Source organism: Argentina silus, assembly GCF_951799395.1.
Source record: "Argentina silus genome assembly, chromosome: 12".
NCBI lineage: Eukaryota > Metazoa > Chordata > Actinopteri > Argentiniformes > Argentinidae > Argentina > Argentina silus.
Window position 1 is genome coordinate 18,305,353 of NC_139666.1, and position 21,013 is coordinate 18,326,365.

The following is a 21,013-nucleotide window of genomic DNA, read 5'->3' on the forward strand; positions in this document are numbered from 1 at the left end:
GAAAAGCAATTAGCATTGTCCATTCATCCTACAAAGTCATTGATGCCTCACTTCATGATAAATCCAAGCTGTTTTCCATAAAGAAATGTTTGTTACACAGTGAGGGGTTGTATGAAAGATTCATTTTTCTGTCAAAATTGTATCCCATATGTGAAAAGATTGTGAGTGGTTTGAGCAGGGGTGCCTCATAAATGTTTATTATTTATTGCTTGAATAATTGATAGGCCACTATAAATAGAGGAACTCAACTGTGGGTGGAGCTGGCCCCTCCCCTTTGTCCTCCCTTGTCAAACCCGTGGTAGTGTCTCAATAGTGTAAAGTGGCTTCTTCTCCTTGTCTGACTTTATCTGCACTGATTTGCCAGTTGAGGTTGTGATTGTTGTTGTTATGGTATAGTACAAGAGGAGATCACTGACTATTGAGATGCACCCCACCACCACAGGGTGTGACAAATGGATTGGGGGAAACATGAACATTTGATATCTCAATAGTCTAACATGGGTTCCTATCCTTCTCTCTTGTGCCCCACATGTAAAAACTACTACTGTAAATGGGGCCTACTAGCAGGCTTTCCACCTTGAAAGTGACAACAAAAGGAAACGCTTAGACCACCCTTGCCTGGCACCCATCCCCATTCCCATCCGTTCATGTGCCTTCATCAAGTACATAAGTATGTCTGCCTCTGATGTTTTTGACAAGAATTTACATGGATATTGTTGAAATAAATCGAAATTGTTTATCCAAGTCATGTTCATCACCTATGCCTTGGTTTCATTATTTCTCATAATCACTCAGTCACTCACTTGCTAACTGTAGAATGACTCCTCATTAGATTCACTTCAGAGTAGATCATGTTGAAAGGTTGCTATTTTGCCGCAGGTCAGAGTTTCTGTAATCTCGGAACACAGAATCTCATGTCTCGATCTAAATAGTCTGATTTGAGACTAATGTTTCTGTGACGTTAGATCTGCGTTAGGTATGCTTAAAGTGACCTCTAGTGGTAGATGTGAAAAATTACACATACATAGTTTCGATGTAAAACTACAGACTCCATGATGCCTCGTACGAACACTCCCATGATACCCTGCGCATCAAATATGGTGGCTTGCATAACAACATTGTGACATACTTGACTAAGTCAGATACATATTCGTATAAATGACATGGTGTAATTAAGTTGAAAACTGCCTTCAATGTGAATTCAACACAATGCCGAAATACTACGAGGAGAAAGAGGAAGACAATAGAGCATGCGCTGGTGTTAGGGAAGACTTCAAGGCATGTCTCCTTCAACACGATTGCGTTGTAAAGGTAGGTTAGCTATGATGCTTACTACAGTCTTCAGAGAGAGTGAAACCCTATTTGTGCTTACTGAGGTCAATGTGATGATGCGCGCTGGTGAGCTTGATCTGGAATGTTCCCGAATTACCACTTTCAGTCGTAATTCTGGTGCCGCTGACTGGTTCAGCCAGTTCCATTGCACACTGCACTTTAGCCTGTGCACTTGTTATTACTACCGATACATTACATTTCCTCTGTAGTGCCTTAGCCATGGGTGACTTTAATGCATGTTTCTAAATATTCACTAAATGATACATGATCAGACTTGGCAAGTGAATTAGTCATTTGGTGATGTGCTATATCCAAACAAGATATTTACCGAAGCCATATCTAACTAGCCATGCACCTTATCTGTACCCGCAGGAGGGGAAGATGCCAAGTCAGTGTCTGAAGGAAGGCCACTGTAGAGCACTGCAGACCTCTTTCTTCGAGTGCAAGAGATCCATGGTAAGTTTACTACTTACACTGACTGACACTGTCGCCTAAGGTTCCAGGGGAGGCTGGTGGAGGCAGAAATTGGAGGATGTGCTCATTGTAATGCATGGAATGGAATGAGTAATGGTATCAAACATTCCTTATCCCTTTCTATTCATTACAATGAGCCCGTCCTCCGATTTCTACCTCCACCAGCCTCCCCTGACATAAACAATAATAATGTTCATGCTGCATTACACTATGATACTGCAGTATAGAGCTATGAGTATTTCAGAATGGATGTCTAGGTTTGTTGTTATAGTCCAATAGTTTATCATGATTAGATTTCAGACATTTAACTCATCATTACAACATTGTTGTGAAACTGTCATCTTTACAGTTGGATACAAGATCCAGATTCCGAGGAAGGAAAGGGTACTGATGGACTCACGTGGTGTGCGGACCAGACTGATAACATGTGGGAGATCAGTGATTGTAAATCATTGGAACATGATTTAATTTAAAGGGCACAGTGTGGAGATATTGTCTAAACAGATTGAAGTGGTTTGGTAGAGCATATGCCTGTCAAACATAGTTTGAACTTCCTTTCTCCTGTCATGTTGGATGGATCAATTGATACTGAGAGCAGGTTACTCTGGAACCCTCAACTCATGATCTCTGAAATAAGAGGACATTAGCATCTCAAATGCAGCACAGTCTGATAACTTTCCTTGCAAAATTGTAGTATGTGTTTAAATGCAGGGTGTAATAAATGAATTATTGAACAGACTGACTGTGTCCGCTTCACAAACACACATCAAATGACTTCCATGAATTTGAGTACATTTAGAGTTTGTTTACAGTGTGTGTTTTTATTCAAATGTTATCACAGCATGACTATCGACATCATTGAGTTGACATTATAAATGTCTAGTGTTATTCCTACAGATCTAAGTGAGAACAGCTCTACTGTGTGAGTGGTTACCTTTCTGACCTCAATGGTGGCATGGTTACCCTGTTACAAAGTCAACTTTTAGCATGCTATGACCATATAAGTCATACCATGTGTTACACATATAGCCTTAGACTCAATACTATAGTACTAAAAGTGGAATGAATATGAAATGTATTTACTTCAGTGCCATAAAAAGGTAGCGGTATCCTGCAATGGTAATTCAATTTCAATTTGCTGTATTCAGTAAAAGCCCAATTTCTTGAGCTTCGACATTTCATTAGAACACATGAACACATCTACAGAAGTTTTTTTTCCTAACTAGGTGAGTGCTTGTTATGAAGATCAGCTCTGTAATTAACTGCAGGAGCCGCTGCTGTAGTGTCATTCAGGACGGATCAGACAGACAGACAGAGGTCATTGTGGTCTCTCGGCGAGGTCACAGCACGGTCACTTTAGGGACTCCATCAACAGCTGCTTAAACTTCTCCATGTCCACCTTCTTCATGATAGTGGCCTTGTGAGTCTTCTTCAGTATGTCCAGTGTGTCTAGCACCATCATGCCCCGGGTGTGTGTACCTGTCAGCTCCACACTCACAGCCACATGGTCACTCTCGGTTACGAACGCGTCATCAATGGCCGCCGCCATGGCGTAAGAGTCACATGACACAAAACCCAAGCCGCCAACGATCTCCTTCTGGGTGCGCTCGCTGAAGCTCTCCTCCATGCTGTGGCGGAAGATGCGAGCCATGAAGCGGGCCTTCTCGGTGTCCTGGGCTAGCCAGGTGTCACAGAACTCCTGTTAGAAACACAGCATTAGAAATGCAAAAAAAAACAAAAAAACAATGATACCATATCAGTGGCAATGTGTAGCAATAACAAACAATTGATAATTCTTTCAATTTCACCATCACCTCCATTTACAGTATACTACAGTATGCACTCAATATGGTACGTGTATTCTAACGGCTGAGGCAGTGTGCTTTTCCTTGTCTGTTATTGTGTGAGGTGAATATTGGAATACCCTACCCATGGCAGTTTGCTGTAGCAGGTGAACTCCCAGCAGGCTAGGTAGGTGGGACACAGGAAGTCATTCAGTACGATGTAAGCGGCTTCAGGATCAGCGGCAAAGTTGAACTCGCCACACACCGTGGTGTTTCCTCGAGCTGAGGATATGTACACACACACAAACAATATCTCATATGCAAATCAACATATTTGTATTTGTTTATCTATGTGTTTATTTCATAGGATCTACTTGGGAGTGACATTGTAGGCGTGAGAGATGAGCAGGAAGCCTTACACTCCGTGTTGCCTCCCATGATGTAGAGGCCTTTGAGTTTACTGGGGAGGGAGGGGTCCATCCTTACAGCCAGGGCCAGGTTAGTGAGGGGGGCTGTGGCTACCAGAGACACCTGACACACACACACACACACACACACACACACACACTTATAATTAAGAAAACTGTCTACCTGAAAGAAAGCACAGTTGTTGTAATCAATCGACGTGTCAGTATCCTATCTCCAACACTGACAGAAAACATTGAGTCGCTGACTAACCATAACCTGTCCAATGTTAGCTGTCTGCTCTATGGCTATGCCCAGTAGTGAATATAGCACATAGGATTTTGGCTATGCCCAGAACATTTGTATGTAGAGGCCATTGCCTATGCTTCTCTCTCACTTCTCCAGGGTACTCATTGACAATCCTAATCATGGCAGGTACTGCCCCCTCCAGCTGGATCATCTCCAGGCCCGGGGCGTGGGGGTCCGGAGCATCCCCTAGCCCATCCTGCCCATGGAAGTGTCCCGCATGGATCATGTTCCCAAGGATGGGCTTAGCAGCACCCCGGAACACGGGAATCTAGAACACAGAACACAAGAGATCAGAACCTCAACCACACAACCAGCACTACAGAACACAGGATGAATTAATATAAAAGGGAACAGTTTATTTGACCAATCTTGATTTAAGGTGTTAATAAAACGTCTTAATGACTAAGGCCTGTGCCTTATGTATGCAACATGAATGTACCAATTCAATAGTTAGAACCGCACATCATTAAGCTGTTTTTCTGTTCATTGAATTTCTTTCCCAGAACTCCAAAACCATGAGTCAGAGCCAGGAGAACTCGTGCCTCTCCTTCCTAAACTCGTGTCTGTCTGTCTGTCTGTCTGTCTGTCTGTCTGTCTGTCTGTCTGTCTGTCTGTCTGTCTGTCTTCTGTAGCTACAAATAGAGTTGGTTATCATGTACAATCATTAGTTCATTTCCATAGCTCTAATTGGGTTTCCTGGCCCAGTATGTACAGGCTAGTCTCCAGCCAATCATGTGAATGTGGGAACAACAGCATACTGTTAAAACAGAATTACCGGTATAAATGTTTGCATATGTCTGTCAATAAAAAAAGCCAACTTAAAAAAAGCAATTTCATAATATTTTAAATCGGCTGTGATAAGTTTTGGCCTGGGAAAAAAAGGCAGGTACACACTGCAGACCAGAGTTGCCTTTCCTTGTGTTGAACAACAACAAATCTGTACACAGCCACAACAACAACGCTACCTCCAGTCTGCCGCAAGCTTGGAGTACACGCAGTGTGTTCTTGCACACATTCTCCACATTGGTGTTGCCATGGACACACGTGATGCCCAGGAGGTCCACGTTGGGGGCGGCCAGCGCCATCATGATGGCCTGAGCATCGTCTACGCCACAGTCCACATCCACCAGCAGCTTCTTCCTCCCCATACTGGACCCTGGACCACAGACACACACGCTAGTTACACATTTACCCCAGGGAGGTAACTGGACCTTCTTCCTGGGAGGATATGTGATCACAGTTACCCTATAAGTACAATGTGCACTGGACCTTCAATCTTCTTTTATTATTCTGATTTTGCCAAGTTGTCTTCATTGATTTACTCAATGCAAGTCAATGAACAAACTGACTCTACCTATAGGACACCAGCCTTTATCGTAGACTAAACTGTATCTGTTAACAGTAGGCTATCCACACATTGACAGTGAGAAAGCATTGTAAAGGTTGTGTAGCCATATAAAAAGTAATACTTCGGGGCGCTTAGTGGCGTAGCACACTAATGCGCTTACCACATAATCGCAAGGTTCCTGGTTCGATTCCGCCCCCGACCTATCTTGCATTTCATCCCTCCTCTCTCTCTCTCTCTCTCTCTCTCTCCCATCCTTCCTTTCAATCTCTACTGTCTTTATCCCAGTAAAGCAGAAATGCCCTAAAAACATTTAAAAAAGAAAAAAAAAAGTAATACATCGTTAATTTATACGGCTCTGGCATTGTAATGGGACTGCTGTGCTCCAGGTAAAGTCTGTGGGAATAACACTCATTTGTTAGTAGACTACATTATTCTTATTACAGAGATGTACCTATAAAACCAATTAATTGAAATTAAAAGTGCATGCAAGACAGAGTTGTTACCTGTAGTTGAGTGCAATAGGCTTGGATTGTGTCGATATGGCCAGACTGGTACTCCTTTTCGCTGGGACAGGGACTTATGATGGTCACATGTGGCTGTGAACTTTTGAGCACTGAGTGGGTTGAGAAAGAGGGAGGAGTCATGTCAGTGATGATAAGCTAATGGTGGAACCAGCTTGGGTGAATATTGCATACAAAGTTTAATTGACAGATTTGGGCTTCACAATTGCTGCCTGGTGCCTCTTATGATATGCACTGGGGTCTTACAGCAACAGTAGAGGAGACAAGCGTGTGTAATAGTGTGTTATTATTGAAACTGTGTAACACATGCAAGTATTACACAACATATGGTTCAAAGACCAGTGGTTCTATTTAACCTGTCTATCCATGGACACCGCTGCACGTGCAAGCTCCATACGCACAGACCTTGCTTGACCTATTGTTTGCACATCCTACACCTATCAGAGTATCATAAAACTAATATGATCAGTACCACTTTGAGGATGAATTGATGCACCGTAGTGATTTAAACGCTTATAGATCGCTATTAGGTGTGCACTTGACTTTGTGTAAATACATGAACACAACCGTTTTGAATAAACCGCCACAGTAGCCGAAGACCAGTGTTGGGGAAGCTACTCTGAAAATGTTTTTAACAAGGGAAGATCTACACTAAAGCTACCCTTGAGAGAAATATCGTTTTAACTAATAGTTGAGCTACGTACTGGAACTACTCCCCAAAGACTTAACCTTCTCCAGACGATAAAGCCTGCTTTCGCTTACCCCAGCGTACTAAATAAAAAAACAGACTTCGGTGGACCTCCAAGCCGTGTTCTGCAGACTCGTAATACCGCGCATTTTAGTTTCATTAAACCTCCAAACACCGGTTAAATACACTGTTGCTTGTCTTTTACGTTTGGAAGCTAGACCCGAGTAATCCTCGACCTCACACAGCCATTAACAGTCGGTGACGCGCACTGGGCAGATTCGCTACATCTCACGTGCCGAACCGGAACTGCAACCTTAGTGAATCATGTGTAAGGTGCATGAACAATTTTGCAAAAAAATATATCATCAATGTTTTATTAGTTCAATAAACCAGTCAAGCTTTTGGGTAATAGTTTAGAGAGGTAGAGACTTTGTCATGGGAAAGAGTCATGAAAAGAGTAGTGTGACAGAGGGCAAAGGGAGCTCTCTCTCTCTCTCTGTGTGTGTGTGTGTGTGTGTGTGTGTGTGTGTGTGTGTGAGAGAGAGAGAGAGAGAGAGTCTAGAGACAGAGAGGGGAAACAGACATGATTTTGAGGACATTTTAAGGAGAACCAATAGTGGGATGGCTGACAAAACTGACACAGGATACAGGGACACATGTACAGTTCTCATTTTAATAGATTAAGTTACAGAGGGAAGCAGAGGAGAAGCACATTTTTTTTTTACAGCAAAGCTTGTACCTTTAGAGATGTCCTACCTGAAAGTGTGCGGTTCTATCAGCTCAATACATTTAAAGAAAGTCAAGGAAATAAAATGGATAAAACTCTGGCATCAGCATTTGGCAAAATATTTTCAGTGCATCAGCATCAAGGATATTAAGCAAAATAAACATTTGAAATGTATTTTAAATAAAAATCCATTGTTTCTGTAAATGTTGTACAGTTATAGGTAAACATGAGAACAGAAGCCAGTGAGGTGTTTACGTTACAACACAAACGCATTGCATTTGACTGTACATTTTAAACAGGCTTATATGCAGTGCAAAAGTACCTTCTGAAGTACAATAATATGTGAGACAATTTTACATTTTTCATCCTGTCCCACTTTTAATGACAATGTCCCTAAGTGCAGACACCAAGGTTTACATGAGTCTCATTTATCTATAGATTTTTCCAATCTTATGTTAGAGAAATTCTACAGATAAAACCCAGAAAGATGTCTACCATGATCTTGGACCTGTTTATGAACAGTATCCTATGAGCAGATTAAGTGATGGGGGTGAGTGCAATAATTAGATACTAACTTGTTCCTATTTAGTTAAATAAAACCTCCAAGCATGTTGGCAGAGACACAACAGGACTATATGGCTACTACTGTATGTCTGGAGGAATGGAGATAGTTCATGTATGACTTTTAGCTGGAATGGTCTGAAATCATCCATACTTGCATCTAACATAGTGTGCTGTGCGTTCGGTGACAAGATGTGATTTACACTAATAAATAATAATAAATAAATATATCTGTGTGGAGAAAAGAGCAACCATTGGTTCAACCAGTCAGTGATTGACATCAGAAGCCTCATTTCCTTAATCACTTATGTGAGTCTATGAAATTAAACCAAGATGGAGAGACGGAGAGACAATGGAAAGAACAGAGACCATAGGCTATGCTTAGACCCTTAAAAGAAACTAAAATAAGTTCTCTACAATGATGATTTTAGAGTGACTCTCAATGGGTTATACAGTAGGTCCAGCACAATGCCACACAATCTGTAACCTGTGATTGAAAGGGCAGATTATCATCTTGAATGCCTTCATCAGTATTTCATGACACCTGAAATAGGACGTAACACTTGCTCTGTTTCAGAAATTGGAAGTAAAGTGCTCTAGGGCTAGTTGGTGGCAATGTATATCTTATAACTGTAATAATGTAATCATCAGTCAGGAAACTCATATAAAGGGTCATTCAAGGAGGTACCTCAACCGAGGCTTTCACATATGTCCTGCTACTGACTGGGGTTCTCCGTTGCTCTAAACAAAGACACACATTTATATGTTAATCATGTCACAGAGTGAAGTTAAAGGTTGCTGGATGATTGAGTTTGCTGTAGATACTCTAGACACTGCAACTAAGTCATGGGTGCAGGCTGATTACAATATAAGTACAAGCACAGCCATTTCTGTGGTGTGTTTTTACCTGTGTAGTGGTTTTCACAACATAGTAAACATTGTGATTCTAATTGCAAAGGGGGGAAAATGCTATAAAATAATCTAACATACCACTGAAACTTCACCATGACCCTATCGACAGAAACTAAACAAAGGGCGGTTACTTTTGTGTTGTTGTTGTTTTCTTTTTTGTGTTTTTATTGTTGTTAACCTCCCTTCTATTGGTGTCTTATTCAGGCTGACAGTCTATTCCATCAGGTGTCTACTTTCCCATACGTTCCCTCTGGTGGGCGGTACTGCTTAGGAAAGGCCTTCAGTTGGAGGGAGTTAAAGGCGTATTTACGACATCCCACGTTCTTCATGGTGTTCTCTCTCCTGCAGCCCTCACTGTGTGGGGGGGGGAGGGGGCAGGGGAGAGAAGAGAAAAGGAGGGGAGGGGAGAGAAGAGAGGGGAGTGAAGGAGACAAGAGGAGATGTGATAGGCAGAAATAGAGAGAGAGTTATTACAACAAACATTAACATACAGTAACTATTTTCCTTTCCCATAATTAAATTTCACTTTCTGAGAATTCCTTTTTTTCCCTGCTCTTTCTGTACGTCAGGCGCTACATTCGTAAAAAAAAAAGGGCAGTTGGAAGGCGGTCTGACCTGCGCATGCAGTCGAGGGCCTGGGAGAAGACCTGCGGGGCCATGGTGTGCTCCTGCTGGAGGATCAGACACTGTTCCAGGGTCAGAGACATGGCTGTGCGGTCCTTAGCGCTCTTGCAGCTGGTGAAACGCACGCCGTTCAGACGCCGACACGCCTGGAAATAGAGGAGAGGAGAGGTGGAGAGAAAGGGGTGAGAGGAGAGGAGAGAGAGAAAGAGAAGGAGAGCGTGGGTATACTGTTGTAGATCCAGGATGAGAGAGAGAGGTTGTCGACCTATAGGAGAGAGGGTCTCTACCTCTGCTGCCTGCCACAAGATCTCCACGTTTTTGCTCTTCTTAGCATTTATATTCTGTCCCAACATCTTTAGCAGCTCAGGCACACTGGTCTTACTATGGGAGCGAGGGAGGCCTGGAGAGAGAGAGAGAGAGAGAGAGGGAGAGAGGGGGGGAGGGAGAGAAACACAGTGAGGGGGGGGGGAAACAGTGAGTCATTGTACTAACATAGATTTCCGAGACCAGTGAAGATCAAGGTTTACATAATGATTCTGATTAGATTCTGATTAATGGTTAAAGGTTAATGGTGGTGTGACTCACAGTCCTCTGGTAAGACCTCTTTAAACTGGTCGTAGTACGAGCTGAGGCGTGTCATGCTTTCCATGTTAATCACCTCCTGAAGGGACGTGTCTCCAAACCTATACACATGACAAGACATTTTTAACATCATTTTATTGTCTACTATCATGTGTGCACCAGGCGAGGCTGGTGGAGGCAGAAATCGGAGGACGGGCTCATTGTAATGCATGAAATTCCTCATTCCTAATTCTTTTTTTTAAAATATGTTTTTAGGGCATTTCTGCTTGACTGGGATAGAGACAGTAGAGTTTGACAGGAAGGATGGGAGAGAGAGGAGGGATGACATGCAAGACGTGTCGAGGGTCGGAATCGAACCAGGAACCTTGCGATTATGTGGTATGCGCATTAGTGTGCTACGCCACTAAGCGCCCCCCTCATTCCTAATTCTATTCCATGCCTTACAATAAGCCCGTCCTCTGATTTCTACCTCCACCAGCCTCGCCTGGTGTGCACAGATCATCTTTTTTCAGAAATGAAACACGCTTTGAACTCTGAATAACAAGAGGTGGGAGCTCACTCAAACGATATCACCCAAAATGGCAGCAGGCTTCCGTTTCCATGGTTACCCACCTCCTGACTACCCCCTGATTCTCCACTGTGCTGCTGTATCGGCTCCTCCCTCCTCCACCGTCTCATCCCGTCCCCTCTTCTCCTCTTTCATCCCTCTTTTTATCATATACCTCCTACTCTTTTCTGCCGACTGCACTTTCTTTCACTTGTTCTCCTTTTCTTCCTCAAATTCTTTGATCACTTCTTTCCCTCCAAGTCTCCTCCTTATCTCCCCAATGTCTCCCTCCTCCTCCTCCTCCTCCTCCTTCTACACATGATCCCTCCATCACTCCTAGGGTCTGCTGTGAGCTGGTAAGCCTCTTCCTCTCCTCTGATTCACTCACTTCTCTGCGAGGGTCTGTTGCTCATTAATTCCCACGTTGAACATCACAGGCTGCACCCGTAGCAACATCCCATTCTGGATCTCCCGCGGCAACGTGTCAAACATCGCCCCCGGCAACGGAACCCTGACGTTGAAGCCGTTCCTGTTCCCTGTGATGACCGGCAGCATGTCAGGGCTGAAGCCGGAGGTTGCCTGGGTAACCTTAAAGGTGACGTTCCTTAAATCCAGCACACCCACGCTCATGTCCTCCAGCATGGCCAACTCCTCCCCTTTAAGAGAGGGTGGAATATTGGATCATATAAATGCACACCCACACATTTGCAAATAAATTAAACACTTTCTCCATGATTAATGTGGGTGAAAAGAGCACCCATACTGTACACGTCTGCACACATACACACACACACACATGCCTAAACACATACACACACACACACACACACACACACACGTCATGTTACCATAGGTGCTGAGCAGGCCCTCATACTGCACCAGCAGGCCAATGGTGTGGAGCTGCCTGAGGAAGCCGTCGTCACGGAGACAGTTCCTCAGTTTGATGACAAACCCACAGATCAGAGCTGAGAGCTAGAATCAAAACAACAACAATCACCAGATCATCAGTACAATCATCTATACAATACTGTACTGCATGTCGCTCACGGAAAAACACAGAAATTCATTATATCTGTGTATTTTTTTACAAGCTATGTTTTTTTTTCTTTTTTTTCCACAACTCACTGTCTGGCAGAAGACGACGTCTCTCCTGTACTGGAGGGTGAGGCTCATGGCGATGGTGGGGGCGCTGTCCTGCATCAGCAGAAATATCATGGACTTCTTCGCCTTGTCACTCATCAGAGACACACACTCAGACAGAGTGGTGAGGAGGGGGTACAGAGCATCACTCCATTCAGCTGGAGAGACAAGAAACATGTTACACACACACACACACACACACACACACACACAGATAGACAGATAAACACGCACACACACACACACACACACACACACACATATAGGCAGACAAACACGCACACACACACACACACACACACACACTGCTCTTACCTGGGGAGGGCTTTTCTGCCTCTGGGCTGCTATCTAGAGGGGAGAGAAGGTACAATGCTAAGGTATGTTTCCTTAGCACTAAGAGGAGCATAATTCTGCTTTTCTTTTCTTTTTTTATTCTCTCTCTCCATCCATACCCTCAGGTTTTTTTGGGGGGGAACTTTCTAATAGAACAATTCAGTGAGAGAGTAAAAGTGGGCATGAACCTACAGTGCTGTCTGTCAGGGTGTGATTGGCATGCAGTGGTCAGGTGACAGAATGATGATGATGACGGAGGAGGAAGATGAGGTAATGAATATGATGATGATGATGATGATGAGTCCTTCTCTTTACATCCAGGGTGTATCCAGAAAGCCTGCTGGTTACCATGGATACCTCATAGGATTCACACATTATTCACTTTTATCCGTTGACCTCTACATTCATACAGTATATCGATCAATCAATATATCCACTTCAGGCGACATTGTCATTTGTATCATGGATCTGTATCTGTAGTACATGAGTACTGGTACCTTTCTTAGTGGCGCCGCCCTGCTGGTCGGCAGCCAGAAACACGTCCTCACAGCTGCTGTCGCTCTGCATTGAGTCCCTCTGTAGCAGTCTGTCCACCCGCTGGATCACACACTCAAGACTCTTATCAACGTTCAACCACACCTTGTCCTATTTGGGGGGGGGGGGGGGGGGGGGCAGAGGAAAGAAGGATGGGGGGCAGAGAAAAGAGGGACAGGAGGGGGCTCTTCACCAAAACAGCACCCACAACTTCTCATACAATACAAACATTGTGCAAAACAAATACTCATTTTAAAGTCTGACAGAAAGAATAAACGGCCTTACCCAATCCTCGTCATGCCAGTCAGCTTGTAGGGAGGAGCGCTTGCCTCCCCACCTCTCTCCCACTGCGGGCGCAGTATGGCGTGAGGGGGAGACGGAGGAGCGAGAGGGGGAGACGGAGGAGCGAGAGGGGGAGGTGGAGTGGCGGGAGGGGGAGGGGGACGGGGAGGTGGTGTGACGGGAGGGGGAGCGGGAGGGGGATTGGGAGGAGGGCGAGAGGGAGGAGCAAGGGGACGGAGAGCCCTGCAGGCCGATGTACTCTGGGCGGGCGGCGGACAGGGCGAGGATGGCGGTGGACAGGAGCTTAGAGTCACACACCGTCACCAGCTGACGCGTCTGGAGATGGGGGATGGCAGAGGGGGAAGAGGAAGAGAGAGGGGGAGAATATGGACAGAAAGAAACAGAGGAGAACGAGAGGAGGAAGGAGAGCATTAGAGGGGGTAGGAGGGGGTTAGTTATGTTAACATGTAATAACACATGAATATACATGATGAATGAAATGTATGAATGAATACAATGATTTTGGATACTTATGGGGAGGCTGGGGGAGGTAGAAATCGGAGGTGGGTTCATTGTAATACATGGAACGGAATAAGGAATGTTTGATACACGTGTTTTATACCAACACACGTGTTTGATACCATTCCTCATTCCATTCCTTGCATTACAATAGAGTCCTATCCTCCGATTTCTACCTCCACCAGCCTCCACTGAGATACAAGTAATGTTGACTAGGTTCCTAAACATTGCCCCTCACCCCCCCTCTCTCTCTCTCTCTCTCTTTCATACCTTCTCTGTGAGGATGGCTAAGGTTCTCTCTAGAGCATTGGCTGAGCGTTCCTTGGCGGCGCGGGACAAACGTTCGGTATAGTAGCACACCTGGGTCTTCAGTGTGTTAATCTGACCAATGAGCTCCTTGGCTCTCACCACATCCTGAGGCAGATAGGCCACTGCCTTCGAACCAGAGCCAGCGCTGCTGGCCCGAGGGAGAAGAGAGAGAGAGAGAAAACAGAAAGAAAGAAGGGATCAGGGAGAGAGGGGTGAGAGGAGTAGGCACTACATAAGTCTACAAGACAGAGACACACACACACACACACACACACACACACACACACACACACCCACACACTCACACAAATGTCAACGATCTCACCATTCGTCACCATTCCTCCTCAACGCTAAAGCTTACCACACATCACTGAGGGGAAAAGTGTGTCACACACACACACACACACACACACACACAAACAACAACAACAACGCATGCACAAAGCATGTAAATTATCTCACCATTCCTCCTCATAAGCGCTGATCGGAAGGCAAAACAAATAAGATTTGAGAACGGAATCAATGACTAAATATTGCATTTCTCTCCACATATATGAAAAGGAAAGCAGTGCATATCGGATATGCCTCACTTGACTGAATGTTATCGCTGTTCGTATGGAGCCTGCCTGAATTGTACTCACTGTTTCCTGGCCTCCTCAAACTTGTGGATGAGCTTGCGGAGGCCGCAGCCCTTGAAGCCCTGGTGGTGTGCTGCAGGGGCTCCGATAGTCACCACATCATACGTGTGGTCTAGGGAGGGAGGGAGGGAGGGAGGGAGGGAGGGAGGCATATCAGGTCATTATGTTACCTACGTTTAAACATATGCACAGACAAAGACAGACAGACAGGCAGACCGACAGGCAGGCAGACAGGCAGGCAGACAGACAGGCAGACAGGCAGGCAGGCAGGCAGGCAGACAGACAGGCAAACAGGCAGACAGACAGGCAGGCAGGCAGGTAGACAGGCAGGCAGACAGGCAGGCAGACAGACAGGGCTCCTACCATAGCCAGATGCCCCCTGTACTCTCATCCTCTGGACGTGCAGGTTTGTGGGGATAAACTCCAACTTCCTCTCAGCTTTCAGTGTGCTGGATTTGAACGAGGGACCTGAGAGAGGAGAGGGATGGAGGAGAGAGAACAGAGAAAGAGAAAAGATGCAGAGAAATGATCCATGTCCTCATAAAGATGAGAGTCAGAGACAGAGGCTATGAATGGTGGTAACGTTAGCAGTACGTTGGTGATATGTTATTTAAATGTTGTAGTGCTAACCCTTGTATTCGTGCAGGTCACTGATGGTCTCCTGGTAGGTGAGGATGATGGTCTGGTACTGAGTGATGATCTCCCTCCTCAAGTTCTCCCAACACGGAGACAACTCTCCCAACTCCTCCAGCTCACACACCCTTAAGGCACACACACAGACACAGACACAGACACAGACACACACACACACACACACACACACACACACACACACACACACACACACACACACACACACACACACACACACCCTAGTCAGTGATACACACCGTAAACACCCTTGTAAATACACACACACACACACACACACATACACACAGTGATACACACATCCTAAACACACTTGCAAACACATACACGCACATACCCACACACACACACACACACACACGCACACACACATAACGTGAGTGTTGTATGGTACCTGACGGCGTCCTCCTCCAGCAGTAGTTTGACGAACTGCCGTGGGATGTGTAGAGAGAGGACACTCTCAGCCATCTGCTCCAAGATCCGCAGGTGGTTCCCATCCGTGGTGGGGAAGCGGTACATACGCGACATGGTGCCCCCAAACACTGCCATCAATCACATCAACACACCAATAAATATATATATATATATATATTATATATCAAGAATTAACAATTAACAGAATTGTCAACACACACACACACACACACACTTACCAGCCTTCAGTAGTGTGTCTTTGCACAGAGATGCAGACTTGGACTTGATACCCATGGACTCAGTCAAGCTCTCGTCCACTGGAAGCACCATCTGAGACACACACACACACACACACACACACACACACACACACACACACACACACACACACACACACATACACACACACACAGTGAAAAAAAAAGAACCCATCCTAACATCTACATTGACCAGTGACCAGAAAGAACTGACTGGGTGAAGGTAATATGTTGGCTAAAGGTTTCCACCATATGCAGTTTTCTTTCTCCCTGACCAGTGATCTGTAAGGACTAGATCAAGCTGTGTCCCTGCCTGGCCAGAGACCACTGGTCCAGAAACACACACATTAGCCAGGAGAGTGGAGGGCTTAGCATCAAACAGAGTACAAAAATAGAACACAAAACAAAACAAGAAGTGAATACACGTTGTTATGCTACATTTACTTAATGAAAAAACCCAACAAACAGGTAGGTAGCCCAACACAGACTTTTCCAAGGAAACCCGCCCTAGCAACTCACCCTTCCGTTAACAGTGTCCGGTAACCTAGCAACGGGGGCTCTCTGTTCCCGCTTCTCCTCGATCTGCCAGGCGATGATGGTGATGTTGCCCATACGCTCGTTCTCCGCTGACCTGCCACAGATGAACAGATGACGTTTAAAAAAGACAATCCAATACCTTGCTGTTGTAAGGTCATAGGTCACAGCTCTGTGCGTCCGCGACAAATGTTTTGTTTTGACAGTACAGCAGAAGACAATTAGCCAGCGCTGCAGTCTTAGCCAGCATAACTTTGGAACTTTGTTACAGCCTGAACACTACGTGGAGAGTGACTCTCTTACCTGAGAGTCAGGTGGAGTCTGTGGTGCTTGTCCTGCAGCAGCTCCTTCACAGGAAACATGGCCGACCCCAGCAGGTACATCTGACACACACACGCACGCGCACACACACACACACACACACACACACACACACACACACACACACATACAGGCAAACACATCGGGAAATCATTTACACAAACAGAGCACATATTACACACAACCCAGCAAAGGTTTACAAAAAGTAATAACAGAGAGAGAGATAGTGGCCTTGTAGTATTGTGATGGGATCCTTCCACATGGTTGATGTGCTTGGGTGACTTACCTTAGTGATGTGAATTAGGTTCTATTTCACTTATCTAATGAGGCATGCAGTGGCCAGATTTTCTCATTGAGTGCAGTATTGTGAATGTGGTGTCTGACATGAGTGTAAGGTTTTTTTGTAGTTTTGAGGGGTTGAGTGTTAGAGTAGTTTTGAGGTGTTGGGGAGGTCTTGAGGGGTTGAGTGTTAGGGTCATTTTGAGGGGTTGTGATAGTTTTAAGGGCTTGAGTGTTGGGATGTTCTTACCGTGCCTTGCGAGCGATCCTTGACATCGTACACAGAGAGTTTGACCTGGGTCTGTTGAGTTATCAGAGAGTCCTGGAAGAATGCTATGCTGCTCAGATAGATAGGGTTACTGGTCCCCTACAGAGAGAGAGAGGGAGGGGGGAGAGAGAAGGGAGGGGAGGGGGGGAGAGAGAGAGAGAGAGAGAGAATGAATGAATGAAGAGTGAATGAGTGGTAAGGTTGAGAGGTGGGGGAACCTTTGGGGGAAGTTTTAGGTCACAGTGTTGTGGTCATACCTCGATGATCTCGGTCTGAGCGTGTTTGGTCCAGAAGGCCTGAGGGGGAGTGGTACAGCTGACCGCCACAAAGCTGGTCGGCTTACGGTCCAACGCTGGGGTGATCAGCTCGCTGCAGGCTGGGACATGAACAGAGGAGGAAACGGAGGATATAGATATGTAGCAGTAGGTTAGCATTAGAACGGTGGTTACCAACCACACTGGTCCTGGAGAGCTACTGTGCATGTAGGCTTTTAGTTCCAGACCGGCAACAACACACCTGGTTTAGCTATTCAAGGGCTTGATGTTGCTAAGATCAGTGATGGGCTGGGACACAAGCCTGCACACCCAGTAGGTTCCCCAGGACCAGGGCCGTGACCATCGCAGTAGAAGAATGGATCCTGTTGAGGAACTGTGCTTTAGGGGTCTATAGAGTCTGACTCCGGTCCCAGTACTCACCCAGGCTGAACTCCAGCACAGGCTCGTCTGGGTCCTGGCTGTTCCCTGCAACACAGAATGGCCAGGGAGAGACAGGGAAAAGTACCTAGTTACTGTATTAGTCATACACATCTGACTCTTGACAGTGGAGGTGTTTGATACCATTCCTCATTCCATTCCATGCATTACAATGAGCTGGTCCTCCAATTTCTACCTCCACCAGGCAGCCTCCCCTGATACACACACTATCGACATCTAAAAATATCATGAAAGCCACAACCAGGGAGTTCCGGTACCTGCGAGGCTCAGCCCCATCATCTCTGCCGATAGATCAAAGGTGTTGGCACGGTACACGGACCACGGCCGATGGCGGGGGCTGCGCTCCTTCCCCTTCCCCGACATCATGGCTGGGAGTCAGGATGGATGGGAGTATGGGGAGGTTGGAAAGGGAGACGGGCGGGGGGGGGGGGGGGGGGGAGGTCGGCTAAGGATACACACGTTCCTAACACACACACACGCACACACAGACACACTCTCCTTGTGTGGGTCCTGTCCAGATCGTGGTGATGATATCCTTCTCTGTGCGTCTGTCTCTGTGCTCACAGGTCTGTTATTGGTGGAGCTGCAGGGAGAGAGACACCACAACAAAGGTATCAGCTAAGGTCTCCAGAGCAACAGAATACATAAAGTGGACACTTCAATCGCTCTCTTTGATATCCCCATGATGACCCATTTCTCTGACCCATCACAGATCAAATGGATTAAGAGCATACGTTGTTACACCAGTCATGTACATAGCCAATCAGAGCCATGAAAAGATCAAGGCTCCACATCCCCTATGCTCCTCTACTTTATATTCTGACACATTGTAACCATGGTTTTGGTCTTCTATTGTATTATTCATTATTCCTGATTCCAAACATCAACATTGAAATATTTAGCAGCTCTAACACCTGAGGAAACCAGAGAAAACTTCCGGAAACTTCCATAAAACAAACAAACTCCGGGCCCCAGAACCTCAGGGAAACCGTGCTCTGGGGAATGTGTGCGAAAATCTGGGAATCTTTGGATTCTCCTAAATTAAAGTAAAGTATACAATAACAGAGAGAGACTGATTCATGGCTGGGACATCGAATATGTTTTAAGACTGACAGTGAAATCTGTGAGGAAGGAACACATGTTTGAAAATACCCTGCTGCGGCTTATTTCTAACCCTTCTCCAGAAAAGTGCTAATTTAAGCAGTGAGCCTCGATCGTGTAAATTAGAAAGTAAGTGTGATTTTTCACACAGCTGCAGAGCATGAGAGGGAGAGGAAGAGAGAGCTACATCTACAGTCATTTATTTAGTCATGGAATTAATGGTGCTTGACTAATGCTCTTTAATTACAGGGTTTTGCTTAGCAACAGCAAGACATGCAGTACATAGGCAGATGCAGATGCAGACGCAGACACACACAAACAGGCAAATTATATATATAAATATATATTAAGTCCCAGCTTGCATTGTCTGAGCCGATACTTCCCAGACAGGATACCTGCAAGCGGAGCATCCAGACTCTCTTGCTTCATTGCTCCATCCTCTCCAGACAGGGGCCCTGCTCGAGTATTCTAAAAAAGCCTCCCTCTTTCCTCCCTTCTTGAAGGTAATCACTGATCTGACATGACTGGCAAGACAAATGCAATGTACTGGAAATAGATTTGGTCAAAATTTTCTTCAGAAGGAAAGAGGCTTTAAAATATATCTTTAAACAGGGCCAGGGACATGGTGTTGCTCACAAGCCTCTTTGGCTTTCTTGTAACCGTTTGTGAAAAGCATGCAAGCAAAGCGATGTCTGCAATATGTTGTATGCTTCTCTGCATACAAAACTATCGGCAAGAGACGTCTCTGAACACCTACTGTGGCGTATACTTTGAGTTTTCCAGACCGTTCTCTCACCTCAGCTCAGTCTTTCAACACCTCTGTTCAAAGAGTTAAAAATTCCACCAGGGGGAGAAGAGAAGCCTGCCTTGATCCAGATTAGATACAATGTCTCTTATCATTTGCTCTCAAAGACTGTCTGTGAGTCATGTTCCATGTCTCACAATTCAACACGCGAAGAGGAACACACTTAGCAACACACATGCACACACACGCACACACCACTGGACACATTTGGGCCAGTGGTGTGTGTGTGTGTGTGCTTGTGCTCAGAGTGAGGTACCACATGCAACGTGCATATTAATGTTGCTTTCTAAGTATAGATGTGTACATCAGTAAGTATAGATGTGTCGCAGGGCTAGTACTGCTGCAACTTAACACAACTGAATGAAAAGAGGAAATTAACATTATTACCCAATTGCCAAATCAGCATGTTTACAGCTATGCCTCAGGTATGCCCTGTAATGACACTGTGGAATCTCTCTCTCTCTCTCTCTCTCTCTCTCTCAGTTCTGTATTTCTCTCTCTCTCTCTCTCTCTCTCTCTCTCTCTCTCTCTTGCAAACTCCCCCCCCACACACACACTGTCTCCTCTCTAACAGCTGATCAATGCAGTTCCATTGAACACAACACGTATTAGTGCTGATTTCAGCAAGAGGAGAGAGACGGTGGAAGAGGTAGTCAACACAAAATGACTAGTCGTAGATGGCTCTTTGACAGACAGTTAGAGGACATTGTGATGACACTAAGGAACAGTTTCCCTAACACTGCCATCACTTGTATCAACATCACAGGGCAGGGCTAAGGAGGTGATATTCTTGTGTATTCTTGCGGAGATTGCAAAGTATGCTGAAAGTATTGTGTGATAACCTCCAAGATGTCACCATAACACAACTTTACATGTTCCCCATTGCATGAACAACAGCCAGAGAGGAAAAGAAGCCAAGAAAAAGAGGTAAAATAAGAAAAGTAGAAAGAAAGGCATCAAGGGATTTTGTCTGAAAGGAGCTTGAGCTCACCCACGGAGAAGCAAACGTTTACATTTCCTGTGGCTTGCCAGAGACATTTCCTGTTACATACACACACACACACACTGACACGCTGGCACGCACACACACAGACACACACA

At 45.3% G+C, this 21,013-nt stretch overlaps 3 protein-coding genes across 6 annotated transcripts; 1 reads left to right on the top strand and 2 right to left on the bottom strand.

Moving 5' to 3' along the window:
* The first annotated feature begins 1,091 nt into the window (after nt 1-1,091).
* On the top strand, nt 1,092-2,544 carry coa5 (cytochrome C oxidase assembly factor 5). Its single transcript, XM_083681319.1, has 3 exons — nt 1,092-1,311; nt 1,705-1,788; nt 2,156-2,544. The coding sequence occupies exons 1-3, from the start codon at nt 1,210-1,212 to the stop codon at nt 2,195-2,197; spliced, it is 228 nt and encodes a 75-aa protein (XP_083537445.1). The 5' UTR covers nt 1,092-1,209; the 3' UTR covers nt 2,198-2,544.
* An 83-nt stretch (nt 2,545-2,627) lies between these two features.
* On the bottom strand, nt 2,628-7,092 carry LOC310812924 (inosine-uridine preferring nucleoside hydrolase). 3 transcript variants are annotated; one of them, XM_083681682.1, is made up of 7 exons: nt 6,936-7,092; nt 6,156-6,265; nt 5,270-5,460; nt 4,393-4,572; nt 4,010-4,121; nt 3,736-3,872; nt 2,628-3,505 (listed from the first exon to the last, which is right to left on the bottom strand). In XM_083681682.1, exons 1-7 carry the CDS (start codon nt 7,019-7,021, stop codon nt 3,158-3,160), a joined length of 1,164 nt encoding a protein of 387 aa, XP_083537808.1. In that variant the 5' UTR covers nt 7,022-7,092; the 3' UTR covers nt 2,628-3,157. The 3 variants fall into 3 exon arrangements, with proteins under 3 accessions (XP_083537808.1, XP_083537810.1, XP_083537809.1); XM_083681684.1 differs by lacking the exon at nt 6,936-7,092 and adding an exon at nt 5,813-5,952 and having other exon boundaries at nt 6,156-6,251; XM_083681683.1 differs by lacking the exon at nt 6,936-7,092 and having other exon boundaries at nt 5,270-5,952; nt 6,156-6,251.
* Nucleotides 7,093-7,515: 423 nt separating this feature from the next.
* Nucleotides 7,516-18,372, bottom strand: inpp4aa (inositol polyphosphate-4-phosphatase type I Aa; the record flags this gene model as incomplete). 2 transcript variants are annotated; one of them, XM_083681868.1, is made up of 23 exons in its annotated part: nt 7,516-9,415; nt 9,677-9,831; nt 9,973-10,085; nt 10,271-10,368; nt 11,203-11,470; nt 11,663-11,786; nt 11,940-12,112; nt 12,270-12,302; nt 12,480-12,644; nt 12,785-12,932; nt 13,107-13,439; nt 13,893-14,076; nt 14,573-14,681; nt 14,933-15,037; nt 15,200-15,330; nt 15,615-15,762; nt 15,874-15,964; nt 16,411-16,522; nt 16,729-16,808; nt 17,276-17,392; nt 17,551-17,669; nt 17,989-18,033; nt 18,264-18,372. In XM_083681868.1, the coding sequence occupies 23 exons, from the start codon at nt 18,370-18,372 to the stop codon at nt 9,283-9,285; spliced, it is 3,093 nt and encodes a 1,030-aa protein (XP_083537994.1). In that variant the 3' UTR covers nt 7,516-9,282. The 2 variants fall into 2 exon arrangements, with proteins under 2 accessions (XP_083537994.1, XP_083537993.1); XM_083681867.1 differs by having other exon boundaries at nt 13,893-14,079.
* Nucleotides 18,373-21,013: the final 2,641 nt, after the last annotated feature.